Source organism: Pogona vitticeps, chromosome 11 (genome assembly GCF_051106095.1).
Source record: "Pogona vitticeps strain Pit_001003342236 chromosome 11, PviZW2.1, whole genome shotgun sequence".
In the NCBI taxonomy this organism is placed as follows: Eukaryota; Metazoa; Chordata; class Lepidosauria; order Squamata; family Agamidae; genus Pogona; species Pogona vitticeps.
In genome coordinates, this window is record NC_135793.1 from 5,236,015 (window position 1) to 5,252,256 (window position 16,242).

Genomic DNA, 16,242 nt, shown 5'->3' on the forward strand with positions numbered 1-16,242 from the left:
TAATAACACTGTTTATATTACAGAGTTTTGAATATTTGGTTAACATTCTCCTTTGTATACAAAGTAGAAGTACAGAGGCTCACAGAGGAAAATAGCTTTAAGTTCCCAGATAGTCCACCCTTTTTCTCATTAACTGGCACTTACAGTCTCCATAACTCTCTCTGAAATACAAGTAGTAGAAAAGAGGAGGAAGAGGAAGTGGGACTCAGAAGCATAGAACGCCTGTTTGCCTGCTAAATGAACCAGCACAAACCACCCAATTGATGGTTCTTGCCCATCTCTAGACCAAACATAATACATTTATCCAATGTATTTAGTGGAACTTGAGTACAAGTTAACAGAAATGCATGGGAAATGCTTCTGCATATTCAGCCTAATACTAGGCTAATTTCTCAGAGAACTATTCATGTGTGCCTAATTGGTCCAGAAAGCATACCTGGGGAATTGGTGCATCTCCAGACCTTGTTAATTTGTTTACATTTATTTATTTCCAATATTTTGACCCCACCTTTCTTCTGAAGAAGAACGCAAGGCAGCCTTGCATCATTAAAATACAGTATTTAAAGCTCAGATTGTGAGTATACAAATCCTAAAAAGAATCAAAAGAATACCATACTTTAAAAAAAAACCATAAGCCATATCTAAAGACGTTCAAAGCAGTAAGAAGCGCCACTCAGGTAATTGGTCATTAAGGGAAAGCTTGCCTGAAGAGAAAGGTGGTTTGGAAAGGACAGCAAAGACGGGGCCAGGCTGGCCTCCTGTGGGAGGGAGTTTGGGAGCAGCCACAGAGAAGGCCGTATCTCATGTCCCCACCAAACACGCCGGTGAGGATGGTGGAACCAAGAGAAAGGCCTCATCTGATGATCTTAACACCCAGACAGGGTAATGACATCCTTGAGATAGCTTGGTCCCAAGCCACTAAGTGATTCTCATTATCCTCCAGATGGAACTGGGACTTCCATTGCTCCCAACCATTAGTAGCCTCGGCTGAAGCTGCTGGAAGTTGGAATCAAGTAGCATCTGGAAGGGCACAGCCCTCTGTTAGGAGATCAAAGTCAATTGCAACTAATTGACTAGCCTACAAATAACCTGGAGGTCAGCCAGCTTTCCTAGGTCAACCCCTGAGTTCTTTCTCTCAGTCCTTCATTTCAGCTCCTGATGTTTAACAGGGCTTCAAACTTTATGCTGATGGTTCTCTCCTTGTGTTGTCTACCAGTTGACAGTTATTTGTTTCGTTCCTCGTTTGGATGGATTCATTAGTGTTTTCAGCCTCCATAATCAGCTATGGATGAGCAGCATATAACGCTCTTATTAGCTCCTCTTCCTCTTACTATCGATAATCTTGTCCTCATCTTGTGTGAAGTCTGCTCATTATCATCTATCTCTTTTTATCTCTGTGTGAAGGCTATAGCCAAGAACTGTATTTCCTTTTCTCATCTCATCTTTTCTTCCATTCACCATTGTTTTCTCCCTAGTGATTCAGATAAAACTTTAATTCAGCTTATCGTTCTCCCATATATACAGATTATTCCACTGTATTATTTTCTGATCTCTCATCTTGCATTGTAAGCCTCTTATCTCTTTCCTTAATTCTTTGGCTTACTGAAATTGCACTGCAGTTGAGCATGTTCTCCTCTGCCCTTCTCTCTTTGATGGTTCTACCTATTTTATATTGCATATAGGATCATAGAATCATAGAATAATTAAGTTGGAAGGGGCCTATAAGGCCATTGAGTCCAACCCCCTGATCAAGGCAGAAATCCAAATAAAAGTAGATCTGACAGAGGGTTGTCCAATGTTCTCTTGAATGCCTCCAGTGTTGGAAAGCTCACCACTTCCCAAGGCCATCAGTTCCATTGTTGTACTGCTCTAACAGTTAAGACTTTTTTTCACCTTGATATTCACCATAAAACCAGCTTCCTGTAGCTTGAGCCCATTGTTATGTGTCCTGCACTCTGGGATGCTCAAGAACAGATCCTGCTGCTTCTCTATAAGACTGCCTTTCAGGAATTTGAAAAGTCCTATCCAATCTCCCCCCCCCCCCGTCTTCTTTTCCTAATGCTAAACATGCCCAGTTCTTTCAGTCTTTCTTCTTAGGGCTGTTCCTTAAGATCCTGTGCCTTACTGTCAAGAGTATCCGTAATTTTGCTCATCCTTAGCTTCCTTCTTGAGAAAAGCCATGGTGGATCAGATCAAAGGCTTCAGATAGTAGCCAACTAAAGGCCATGGAGAAGTCTGGAAGCAGGACATGCATGTAATTGCACCCTGTTGCTCCTGCCCCCCCCCACCCGTCAACAGGGGAAATGCCTCTGATCCTGGAGGTGAGATGCAGATACCAAGACAGCTGTCCATTGAGGGTCTTCTCCTCCATGCATTGGTCTAGAACAGTGGTGGCCAACCTTTTTGGGCCTGAGTGCCCAAACTGGGGGGGGGACCACCCAGTGGGCGGTGGGCTGCAGTAGCGGTGGCAGCAGCAGAACCGGAAGTGGCGGCGGGAGGGGGAATCCCGGGCACAGAGGTGCCTCGAGACCCCACTCCGGATCCTGTCTCGCCACCAGTTGTGGTGCCAGCACCGCGGCTGCAGCCACCTCCGCAGGTTTGGCTGCTGGGGGGAGGAATAGCAATCTGGCCATTTATGGCTCGCGTGCCTGCATAAAGGGCTCTGTGTGCCAACTATGGCACATGTGCCATAGGTTCGCCATCGGTGGTCTATCCTCTAGAACATCCTAGTTGTGAGAGAGCCATCAGACAATGGAATCAGTTGCCTTGGGACTTACTTCTTGATCACCTTGTTTTAGCCTCTGAATATGATTTGTTATGCTGCCAAATTGGGGTGGGAGAGTCTCCCCGGCGGGTGAGGGGCCTGGAAAAACAGCCAAATGGTGCATGCAACCCGATGGGATGTGTTGTCCGCTCTTGATGTTGTTCTGAACATCAGTGTCCTACGCAACTGTTTCCATAAACACTTTGCTATCATTGGTCAGGATGGCGAGGGATTGATGGGAGGTGTCCACCCACGCTTTGGAAGAGCCAAAGGTCCCCCCAGCGCAACACAGATACTCATCAGTCCATGGGACTCTCTCTCCCACATACACACCTGACCCTACCCCACACACATACAGGGAGACCACGTGGTTGCATCACACCCGTAAACCATCAGTTTATTTCACTTTGTTGGCCACGTGGCCTCTACCAGGCTTCTCAGCTGTCAGCCTCTGACCTCTGTTGTAACTTGGTCTTGTTTTACCCACTTCCAGATGGCTTGATAGACTGTGTAGACCCGGATTGCTGTCAGCAGAACAGCTGCTTCTCCAGCCCGCTCTGCCAAGGGTCCCCAGATCCCCTGGACCTCATTCAACAAAGCCAGCCTCCTTTCTCGCAGCATCCTCCGAGACTCTTCTATGACAGGATCAAATTTCTCACTGGGAAGGAAAGCACTCATGTCATCCGAGGAGATGTCTCATTTGAGAGCAGGTGAGTATCTCCCACAGACAAACATACATACATACACACACAAACCACCCAAAATGTGTTTTCTAAAGGTAAACATGCTGGGGGAATCCTGGACCGGCCTTCCCTGACTCTTTGGATGCTTAGGGTCACCTTGGATGTTAAGGAGAAGGCATATTCCCTATGACTAGCCATGTACTCTGACACCTGAGACATGCTTTCTTCGCTGATCTGTGCTCCGATTTGCAAATGAAGCCCCTATTTATCTTCCGGTGATGAACCATAAAACAACTCACACTGGAATGTAGGTTAACAGAGGTGATGAAAAGCTTGAAAAACAGATGTCTTTCACCAGTTGATAGAGCACCTCTTCTAAATACGTGCTCAACATACAGCGTCTAGTTTGGTCTTGAAGTGTAGTTCTTTATGCCGTCATAAAGGCATCCTGGGACAGGCTCCTTATAGACTCCCACAGTAAACAGAAGATTCACTTCACTGAGGCAAGGTGCATTTGTAACATTTTTTAAACAATGAAGACAGAATTGTGGAGGCATAGCTCCATGGATTCAAAATAAGGTTACTGTACAAACATTTTTTGATCCTGGAAAGAGGAGTAACATCTGAAAATAAAGATGCCTGATAAACTTTTTATATACAACAAAACATCCTAGGCAGCTACAATTTATGCACTGATGTTGGCAGCCACGGTTCATCCATAATACTTAACAGTTCCCCTTTTATCTTATCTTGTAAATTAAATCTTAAACTTCATTGGTGCCGGGGGAAGAAAAGGACAGCTCACAGCATCCAGGGCAGGGGAGGAATATTTGAACCGAACTATAAAGCAATGCTTTTCTCCTGTTTCTTGACTTAATCAATCAAATTATATACCACTTACTGTATCTAAAACAACATCTCCAAGTGGTATTTCCTCTTGCTTAAGAAGTTCTATAGCACTGTGCAAATTCTTCTTCTCACTGGATTTTAAGCACACCCCCAAAAAGTGTACACCCCAACAATCGGCAGAGTTGAAAAATAATAGCTTGTGGGAAAGTCACCGATGCTCTTCCTGGCGTGATCCCATGCAAGGGGATGGAAAAAACATGCAAGGGTTGGGACTTCCAGTTGCAGAGTTCTGAATTTCGGGCCAAATTCTTATTTATTTATTTATTTATTTATTTATTTATTTATTTATTTATTTATTTATTTATTTATTTATTTATTTATTTATTTATTTATTTATTTATTTATTTATTTATTTATTTATTTATTTATTTATTTATTTATTTATTTATTTATTTGCCACAGAGTAGAAATACAGAGTCCCACAGAGGAGAATAGCTACAAGTTCCTCAAACAGTCCACCCCTTTCTCATTAACTGGTTCTTACATTCTCAATAACTCGCTCCGAGACGTTTGTTGGAGAAATAATAAAAAATAAAATAAAAAATAAAAAGACAGGGAAAAGAAAACAATTAGCAGAGAGGCGGGGCTCTCTTTGAATTCAGAGGCAGGAGAAAATGATTTGTTAGTGCAGGATACCTTGACAGTCTTCGCAGCCCATAAGAGTCCATTCCCTACAAAGTTGTAAAAACTCCAACACTTTCTGCCTGTTGTGAGTTAATTGTCGTTGAAGAAATGGAGGAGAGCAGACACTGGAAATTATGGGATGAGCTATCCTATGACCAAGTGGTCTCCTAAATATCTGGAGGGCCACAGTTGCCCACTCCTGCCTGAAATGATGATGGATGTCTTTTTTTTAAAATCCAAGCAAGTACTTTCCCTCACTTCCATATTATGCATTCCAGATGCCTTGATTTCTGATTGGCCATTAGAAGGCAAACATGGGCATTATTTGCAAATCTGATTGCTTCAGCTCTTTTTTTGCAGGAAATCATGCTTGTTGTCAGGAAGAGAACATCTAATCCCAAGAAATCCGTATTTCCATTTATGCCTCACTTGAGCCTTCATTGCTTATCAGATCCTTATTCCTTGTTTCCATTTCTAAAAAAGTCAGGTGTCTGATAAAACAGGAAGGCTGAGTACAGTCTTTGAGGCATATTTTATGATCTCCGTAGATTGTACAGAAGCAGCTGCCAAAGATGGTTGTCAGAAAGGTATAAAAATTACCTTAGGCCAGCTTCCTAGGCTTTTAACAAAGGATCCGTAGCCCTTAAATTGAATGTCACTGCAAATCTAGTAGGTGTTTCGCAATTGTGTGCTTCGAGAAGATAAAAATGATATGTGTTGGAGAAAAAAAAACCTGCTGTTAACTTTCTGTTATCCATGGAAAGACAGACATGTCACCGCTCCACACGGTTCAGGTCTGAACAGAGTGCTTGAAGGCTAAATCTGATTGCCAATGTCAACTGGAGTAGACTCCATTAAGTGTTGATTTAACAAGTCCCATTCATTCAATGGGACTCTATTGCACTTGTGACTAACAACTGGGTTTCACCCATCGTGTGCAGAGTGCCAGGCTGGGATGGGGGAGATCCAGATTCAAATCCTCCGATAGTGGTGATGCTTTTATCGAGTGATGTTGCACCATTGGATTGGTGGTGATGACAAAACAGCCATAGTATGGGATCTATCTATGGCACAATGAGAAGGTAGGATAAGAATGAGAAATTAGTAGAGGACCCCTGCTAGATCAAATCTGTGCCGCATTCTCATTCTACTAGATGCCTATGGAAGAGCCGCAAGTAAGACATGAGGATCTTCTTCCTTTCCCCATTACCTGGAATATCAAGGCATAACACCTCTGATGCTAGTGGGCAACATACACCTAGCTCTTCACCACTAGAATTTCTCTAATTCTTCTTGAAAAGCCGTCTATGTTGGTGGTCCTCGCTAAATGGCAGCGCTTCCCAACATTGGGTCCCCAGTTGTTCTTGCACTACAACTCCCAGAAATCCTGGCCAGGAGAACCGGTGGGGAAAGCTTCAGGGAGTTTTAGTCCAAGCACCTTATTCCGAGTTGGGTTCATTCGGGCAGAAGATCAAGGCCGTGGAATCTGCCCTGCACAGTCTTCCTGGGTTCGCCTGCACCTTTGCCCCCCGCGTTTCCCTTCCTTCTAGGGGCCCAGGCAGTCTGGCCAGGCAAAGGGAGAGACGGCAGAGTGAATAGGGATGGCTCTTCCTGCATTTTTCTCTGGTCATGATTCACTTACTCAGGAAAGGCAATAAAAAGTGGCAGGAAGGGCAAAGGAGAGAGAGAGAGCAGCAGCAGCGGCAGCAACTGCAAGGTCCAACGGCTCCAATTTTTGGCAGTCTGCCATTTTATCCCTGTGCAGAAAGGAAGCGGAGTCATTTTCATCCCTCTGAAAAAAGGAAGAGGCACCATTTTGCTGCCTGTGAATAAAAGGTGTGGTGCCATTTAATGCCTGTGTAGAATGGAAGGGGTGCCATTTTGTTGCCTTCGCATAAAGGAACAGGTGCCATTTTGTTGGCAGTGCAGATTGGAAGGGGGACTTTTTTCCTGCCTGTGCGGAATGGAAGGGGCACTATTTTGTTATCTTTGCATAAAGGAAGGAGGCCATTTAGTGACCTTTACATAAAGGAAGGAGGCCATTTCGTTGCCTTTGCATGAAGGAAGGAGGCCATTTTGTTGCCCTTGCATTGAATTTTAATTGTTGTAAGCCGCCCAGAGACCTTTGGGTAGAGTGGGCGGCATATAAATTAAATAAATAAATAAATAATAATAAATAAATAATAAAGAAAGGAGGCCATTTTGCTACCTGTATGGAATTGAAGGGGCACCATTTTATTGCCTCTGCATAAAAGAGGGAGGCCATTTTGTTTTCTTTGCATAAAAGAGAGAGGCCATTTTGCTGCCTGTGGGGAATGGAAGGGGTATCATTTTGTTACCTTTGCATAAAGGAAGGAGGCCATTTAGTGACCTTTCCATAAAAGAAGGAGGCCATTTTGTTGCCTTTGTATGAAAGAGGCCATTTTGTTGCCTTTGCATGAAGGAAGGAGGCCATTTTGCTACCTGTATGGAATGGAAGGGGCACCATTTTGTTGCCTTTGCATAAAAGAGGGAGGCCATTTTGTTACATTTGGATGAAGTAAGGAGGCCATTTTGCTGCCTTTGTATAAAAGAGGGAGGCCATTTTGCTGCCTGTGTGTGTGGAATGGAAGGGGCACAATTTTGTTGACTGTGCAGAATGGAATTTTTGCCTGTGCAAATAGAAAGGCCTTTTTGCTGCCTTTGCAGAATAGAAATGGGCTATTTTGTTGCCTCTGGATAAAGAAAGGAGGCCATTTTGCTGCCTTTGTTAAATAGAAGGAAGCCATTTTGTTGCCTGTGAAGAAAGGAAGAAGTGCCATTTTATTGCTTTTGCAGATAGGAAGGGGAGCCAATTTGTTTTCTGTGCAGAAAGGAAGGGGCATCCATTTTAGCCTGTGAAGAAAGGAAGCAGCACCACTTTGCTTCCTGTACAGAAAGAACAGGATTAAAACATTGAGTTTCTCATTGAGTTTCTCTACACTGCCCAAAGCTTTATGCAATTCTGCCATGTCCCTCTTGCCCATCTTCTTAGTTTTCCCAAGTGTCAAAGTCCTGGAGGTCTTTACCACCTTGCTTGTCCTTGCGGTCTTATTCCACATGCAGTCTGAAGAATGCCCACAGAATGTTTCAGATGCTGTTACACCCCAGCTGTACATAAAGAAGCTCTGATAATGGCAGTTTAATTTATGTTCATTTTCCCAAAATGATCCCCCCCCCCGACACAACATGAGCCAGTGTTTTTCACTGACCACTTCCAGCTCCAGATCCCTAACCTGGTCAGTCAGCACTCCTTCAGACTATGTCATGTATATGTAAAATCAGGTTCACCCCCACATGATTCTCTATTTCTGTGGTTCCCAACCTTGGGTCACCAGATGTGCTTGGACTCAAACTCCCAGAAGCCTTCACCACTGGCTGTGCTGGCTAGGATTTCTGGGAGTTGTAGTCCAAGAACATCTGGGGATCCAAGCTTGGGAACTACTGCCCTCTTTGATAACACTGAACTGTATGTGCTATTTTAAATTTAACGCTCCCTGCCTTCTCTCACTCCAAAGTTTTAGCAGGTCCTTCTAAAATGCCTCGTTTCCTCTTTCTGCTACTGTGATAATATAATTCAATGCTGTCGCCCCATTGGTGGCCTTACTGCTCGAGACAATTTTGGGATAGTGGACGATTCCCAAACAAGTAGATCCATGTTGCTTAATTCCCTCCATTGCAGGAATCATCCATCTATTCCCTGTCCTCTACTTTCTGTTCTTTAAGAAGCTGTTGACCCATAAGAAACCTCTTTTCTTATCCTATTACTGCTTGGTTTGCTCAAAAGTCTTTAAGTTAGGGATTTTATCAAAAATGCTTTTGAAAGGGCAGGCAAACAACATTAACCAGTTCACCCCGTTCACAAACTTGTTGGCATGCTCAGGGAATCTAAGAAAAAACTTCTAGCAAGGGTTTTTCATAAACGATACTCAGGGCGGCCAAAGAGATTTTTCTGAGATACGTACATAATCACCCTCCCTATTTTATTTTTTTAATTCAAGACAAATCTGTGTAAATATTCATGACGCTCCTTCCAGGGTGCTTTGCAATCCAAAATGAAACAAAACATACCTATGATAAAGAATGGAAACAAATAACACAACGCAGTGAAGGTGTCAGTGAAATGTGTACAGGAAATAGTTATTTATTCAGCATTTAAAAGGCATCATCTATTTCAATAGAGGGTCTGACTCAGTGACCTTGGATACATTCCAGCTGTATAATTCCATGATCAGTTCAATACTTTGTATACAAAATTGTAAAATACTGAGATGTAAGAAAACGTGGTGGCGCTATGGGTTAAACCGCAGAAGCCTCTGTGCTGCAAGGTCAGAAAGACCAGCCGTCGTAAGATCAAATCCACACGACGGAGTGCGCTCCCGTCGCTTGTCCCAGCTCCTGCCAACCTAGCATTTTGTAAGCATGTAAATCCGAGTAAATAAATAGGTACCATCTTGGTGGGAAGGTCACGGCGTTCCGTGTCTAGTCGCGCTGGCCACGTGACCATGGAAACTCTCTATGGACAAACACTGGCTCTACAGCTTGGAGACGGGGATGAGCACCACGCCCTAGAGTCGGACATGACTGGACTAAATGTCAAGGGGAACCTTTACCTTTACAAAAACAAAAAAACAAAATATTAACCTAATGCTTTACGATAACTTTTGGGTACTTCAGTAGTTTAGGCATCTGGTTGGGAGTTCAATTCCCTCCTTACTGGATTAAATGATTCGTTGGATGCCAACTCTTCAGTACTAGTAGTAGTAGTTATTGTTGTTAATATTATTATTAATATTATTTATCAATATGTTATTATTATTAAACACAATCTAGTGCCATCCAAGATATTTCAGTTGCTCTGGCAGTATGTGCCTGTCTCTAATTGCGAAGCAACTGGAGATAAACCTTATTTTGGGCAGTGTAAATGGGCTAGCGATGTGTCGATATCTTCCTTCCTTCATGGTCAATTTGCTCTTTCTCAACCCAGGCGCGCTTGTGTGATTCGGGGCCAAGTGGTAGCCATAGACGGAACCCCTCTCGTCGGGGTGAACGTGAGTTTCCAGCATCACAGTGACTACGGTTACACCATCAGTCGACAGGACGGAAGGTAAAAGGCCAGTTGGGGTAATGTTAGGCTCCCTTTAAGAGGAATACAGTACAGTGGTGCCTCGCTTAGCGATCACTCTGTTGAGTGATGAAATCGCTTTGCGATGGACTTTTGGCCATCACTGGAACGATCGCTTAGCGATATCCCCTATGGCTAAAATTTGCTTTGCGATGATCGCGGGGAAGCAATCAAGGCAAAACGAACTTTTTAAAACAGCTGATCGGCGGATCCAAAATGGCCACCGCAAAAACAAAATGGCCACTGCAGTTTTGCCTCGGTTTAGAGCCACCCAAAATGGCCACCACTATGGAGGAATTTCGCTTTAAGGTAAGTTTTTAGCCCATAGGAACATATTAAACGCGTTTTAATACGTTCCTATGGGCTTTTTAATATCACTTAGCGATTAAATCACTTAGCGATGTTTTTTCCGGAATGGATTAACATCGCTAAGTGAGGCACCACTGTATGTGGTTAATGCAGTCGAGAGAGAAAACGTCAAAGCCAAAAGCTGGAAGTTAAGCATTTTTTAAAAAAATTGCATCAAATGACTCATCTGCTTTGCAGCTGAATAATTAATTTGTCAAATGTAAATGAATTTGCCCATCGTCAAAATAGATCACTTTGAGGTATTGCAGGAAGTGGGCTGTGACAGCACAGATGAACTTTCAGTTAGGAGAAGATCTGTTTAATATTTAAGATTTCCTTCTCTGGTGCGGTAGCATATCTGAGGAAAAAGAAATAAGGCAACAGAAATAAAAAGGAGTGCCTTTAAATAAATTGTGCCCTTAAAGTGTAATGCATAGATTAAAATCTGCCCTTGCCGAATAGAATGGAGACATGCTGATTAATCAAGAGAACCAGTGAAAGCTTGCAGCCACCTCGTGTTTACAATTTCACAGTATAATTTCCTGTCACTGCATCGGCAGTATAAATACTGTAAATCTGTGAGTAAATAATCCTTTTGCCATCCGGGGTCTTCTAAGTAATGGAGCTAATATGTATTCCATATTTTAAGGTGGTTTTAAAATGTCAATGTTTCAGGTTGTCTAATTATGATTTCCAAATTACTAGTCTCTTGACAGAGCTGAAATGCTCACATGCTCATATTCCTGTCTATTATCTAGGGCAGGAATGTGCATAATTAAGTCTAGCTCCCCATCACATTCTGTTACCGTCAAAGAGTTCTATAAAAGATGCATCAAGTAATAGAGTGAAGTACCTATTTACACTGCCTTACGTTACGTGTCTATAGACGTTAAAGTCTTCCAATAATAAGAAACTATATCACCTCCTCTGCCTCATATAATTTTATGCCTCATATCTTTTCTGGAATGCACATACTATCAACGCAATAATAAATGAAACGGGACTTGCAACAAAATAATGCAGTGCAGCGTGTTCAGGTTTCGAGCAATCCCATTCAGTTCCATGCTATTCCATTCAATCAATTCATTTGAAAAGAAATATGTGTGATATTCCGATTAATAACCTACACGCTCTCGACAAAAGGCTAGCTTTACGACAGAAGAGAAGGAAACAGAATGGTTTTCCCATTGGCAAGTTGGTTAGACAAGGGTGTGTTTTATCTCCCTGTCTCTTCGATCTATATACAGAACATGCAATACCAAAAGATGGATTAGACTCAAATGGAAATTGGTGGAAGGAGCATCAAAAAATTTAAGATACGAAGATTACGCCATTCTGCTGGCAGAAAACAACTTGAAGTGATTACTGAGGAATATTAATGGACGTAGTACAAAAGGAGGATTGCAGTTGAATATTAAGAAGGCAAAAATAATGTTTGCAGAAGGATTACATAACTTTAATATGGACAATGAAGACACGGACATTTTTCAATATCTATACTTTGGTTCAGTCATTTATCAAAATGAAGGCTCGAGTCAACAAATCAAAGCAAGATGAGACTTGGAAGGGCAAATATGAAAGAACTCTAAAAGAGCATTTAGATTTAGGAAGTTTCATTGGAGACCCAAGGCCAAGATCATCAATACTGTGGAATTCTTATTTGCAATATAGGGATGTGAAAGATGGACAGTGAGGGAAGCTGATGGAAGGGAGCAGGGAATAAGTTCATTTGAAGTATGGTATTGAGGAACAGATTTGCAGCTACCTTGGACTGCCAGAAAGACAGATAAAGAAGCCCTAGACCAAATCAAGCTGGAGCTGTCTCTGGAAGTAAAAATAACTAAACTGAAGCTATTGTACTTTGGGGAGACATAATGCTAAAAGCAGTGGAGGCAGTAGGAAAAGAGGAAGACCTGTAATGAGATGGACTGACTCAATAAAGGACATTTTAGATTACAGGGCCTGAGCAGGGCTGTTAATGATAGGACTTTTTGGAAGTAATCTAGTCCAGCTTCCTGTATCTCACTGTGGCCCCACCAGATGCCTCTGGGAGCACACGAGACAACTAGATACCTGTCTCCTGATACCCCTCCCCTGCATCTGGAATTTGGAGGGACCTTCCTTTGAAGCTTCCAGTCTTCCATTGGTAATGTAGTTTGAAAAAAGCTTTTAGAAATTTGGACTTGAAGCAAAACCAGGCTCCTGAGGAGGATTTTTGCAATATCAGAAACTGAATGATTCACAGACATCATTTTCCTGGCAGGTGAATGTGGATGTCTTTCAACACTTCTACCAAACATTGTTTTTTTTCCCTATGCATTTTATGCCTTGCAAATTAAATAATCTTTCTTTTGACTTCACCACAATGTTAAAAAACCGATAAACACTATAAAGATACTGTCTTTTTTCCCCTCCAGACAAGTGCTATTCTATAATAACAGGTGTCTTTAGACATTAAATCTGTCACTATGAGCTAAAATAGTTGCATAAGAAAGAGGATCGAGGAGAGTTGAGATTTCCCTCAACATGAACTCAGTATATTTTCTAGACTAACTTCTCTACTGTTGTACTTTTTGTTTTTAAAAGTCTATTTAAAAGTGATAACGTTTCTTGGGTTTGGATAAAGACTCGGTTCCCAACTGGTTCTGTGTTACCTCTCCAAGAAGCTTGACGATTGCTTCTGAGGGTTTCTGAGAACTGTAGTCCAAAAACACCAGAGGTCCCAATAATGGAGCCGACAGCGTGTAGACTCATCAACTGAAGATGCGTATCTGTTTCATCCATCATGTATGCACTCCTTGGACAGTGCATATTAATCAACAAGGATGTTTAATGACTAAAACCTTTGGGTGTTTTTTTTATTAAAACCTTTGTTAATCTGACAATTAAATGTTTTTATAATATAAATCTATGGGTGGCACTCAGGCCTGTTTAACCGGGGGGGGGGGATGACAAATATAGCACGATCTCCAATAGTAAGTCACAACTAGAATAAGGCATGTGGAATCCATAGGAACCTAGTGAACCAGCACTTTACGTAAATTCCACTGATTCAGTTGGCCTACTCTAGCTACAATTTACTGCTTGATTTCAGCCATAGTGTTAATGCTTTAGAATTAATGTTGCATTTTCAGGCATTTTTAAATACCATGCCGTAGATCTGGCAAGAAATTGGTAAATTTCTTTATAGCATACCACAAATTGTGTATTTTGTACACTTGTATTAATCAGTCCATTTCACGCACTTGGGAAAATGTCATAGCTAGACCAGTGGTTTCCAACCCTGGGTCACCCAGATGTTCTTGGACTGCAACTCCCAGAAATCCTGGCCAGCACCATGAGTGGGGAAGGCTTCTGGGAGTTTTAGTCCAAAAACAACAAAGGACTCAAGGTTGGGAACCACTGAGCTAGGTGAAAGAGGAATAGTAATACGAAACATGCACCACACTGGAAATGCATATTTTCACAGAGTGTTTGTGAACCTCTGTGGGATGGATGGATTGATTGATCAATGGATTGACTGATCGATCAAACAATCATTTCAGTTTAATATACTGCTCCTGTTAGTGTCACAACACTACTTTAGGTGGTTCACAATAAAATACACTGTCAAATAATTAATATAATGAAACCATAGACAATCGAACCACATCAAGCAGAGGGTGCCAGGGCATCAGTAAAACTGTAGGAAACAGAAAACGAGAACGAAAATACAGATAACAAATGGGATTGGAGTAAGATGGCATGTTTTGTTTTGTCTTCCCAGTTTTGACCTAGTGGCCATTGGAGGCATCTCAGTCACTCTGGTCTTTGACCGATCTCCTTTTCTTTCTGTGAGGAGGACACTCTGGCTGGCCTGGAACAGGTTTATCGTGGTAGACAAAGTAGTCATGCAGAGGACGGAGGTCGAGCCGCCTTCTTGTGACATCAGTAGCTTTATCAGCCCAAATCCAGTTGTTCTTCCTTTTCCTCTGACGTCCTTTGGAGGATCATGTCCGGAAAGGGGAACAATCATCCCAGAGCTACAGGTAAGGGAATGGGAACCAGTGGTGTATTATTGATAGACGGAAAACAGAAGTAGGTTGTTCCTTTTTTTAAAGGAGGTGTTGTCTCATACTTGTTTTGATAAATACAGTAGCACGCGTGCACACACACACACCATCTGGGGCGGATTGGCTTCAGGGGCTCCGCAGATGCTGAAAACCGTGGATAATAGCAAACTCTATGCATAGCATGGTCTCTGGCTCCCTCTAGTGGCCATTTAATTTTTCTTTTCTTTATTTTTAGTACTTTCATTACATTATGTAGTTCCCAGTGTGATGTAGTGGATACAGTGATGGGCTAGGACTCGGGAGACCTGGGTTTGAATTTTTGCTTGGAACCTCATGTCATGGTGTGAGACTGGTAAAACCAGTCCTTAAATACCTCATTTACTTTGGGAATCCTATTATTGATTCACCTTTGCAAATACAATCTTATTAAGGTTGCTATAAGTCTGTAAGTCTATTCTGGCTTGACTGCACATACTAGACACACAGCTGCTTAATAATAAACACCCCTTCCAATTATTGCAGAATACGATATCATTCCGCATCACTAATATATAACACCAGTTACTCAGAATAAAGATCAGAAAAGGATAATAAGTCGGATGGTTTCTAGCTTTTGAAAAGAACTTAGATTTGGTATAGATGAGATTGAAGTAAAACAAAGGAGAAAGCGGCCAGAGGAATTGTCCTTTTTATTATTTTCTCATCTATATTTTCAGAAATCATTGCTGTGGATACTAAAATAGACCGCATTCTGTAATGACCAAAGGGACAAGAAAATGGATTAATTGTAGGGAAGTTCCCCATATTTCATTTGACCCTGAATGTCATAATAATAATAATAATAATCTTAGAACTGCAGAGCTGGAAGGGGGTCCTATGGATCATCAAGTCCAGCCCCTGTCAAGGAGGCACCAAGGGGGAATTGAACCCCCAACCTCTGGCTCCGCAGCCAGAGAACTAAACCACTGAACTATCCAGCAGTTCATTTGGGTTAGGGGGAAAGCGCCTTTCCCTCCTGGACATTTTAGCTAGCTGTAGGAAGATCTCATGTCATGTTGAGTGCAGCCTTTCCCTTGGTTTAATGGTGTCGTGATGCTTAGGCACCCACGCATGGCATTGACTCGAGATACCGAAGTGCGCTGGGGTTGCTGTTTTCTCTGATACGATTTTCTATGACCTTAACATGCCCCACTGCTTTTAGGTGGTCCAGGAGGAAATACCCATCCCTTCCAGCTTCGTGAAGCTCAGTTATTTGAGCAGCCGAACATCTGGGTATAAAACTTTGCTACGCATTATCCTGACACATGCCGTCATTCCCCCTGGCATGATCAAAGTCCATCTTGTGGTGACGGTCGAAGGGCGGCTGGCTCAGAAAACGTTCCCAGCCGCCGCCAACCTGGTCTATACCTTCGCTTGGAATAAGACGGATATTTACGGCCAAAAAGTGTCTGGTTTAGCAGAAGCAATGGGTATGTCTTTGTACAAGATTGATTTTTTTTAAAAAAACAACCTTTTCTCAGTTGTCACTGTGAGAATGTTTCTTATGTCATGGCCATTTCTGAATGGGGATTTGGAAGTGAGACTGTTTAATACGAATGAGCTGGTGTTTTCCTCTTCTTTCGGACAGATATATCCATATATACCAGCTGGTATATATGGATATATATATATATATATATATATATGGATTAGGACTAGCGATGCGCCCAAACCCATCAT

The 16,242-nt window shown here is 42.2% G+C and overlaps 1 protein-coding gene across 16 annotated transcripts in view; it reads left to right on the forward strand.

Annotated features, from left to right (window-relative positions):
• Window positions 1-16,242, forward strand: part of TENM1 (teneurin transmembrane protein 1) — a 705,377-nt gene that overhangs the window by 626,828 nt on the left and 62,307 nt on the right. For all 16 annotated transcript variants that reach the window (XM_078380797.1, XM_078380808.1, XM_078380802.1 and 13 more), the window contains 4 exons: window positions 3,258-3,474; window positions 9,986-10,105; window positions 14,238-14,499; window positions 15,725-15,992. In XM_078380797.1, coding sequence (XP_078236923.1) covers window positions 3,258-3,474; window positions 9,986-10,105; window positions 14,238-14,499; window positions 15,725-15,992 — 867 coding nt within the window. The remainder of the gene's footprint in view (window positions 1-3,257; window positions 3,475-9,985; window positions 10,106-14,237; window positions 14,500-15,724; window positions 15,993-16,242) is intronic.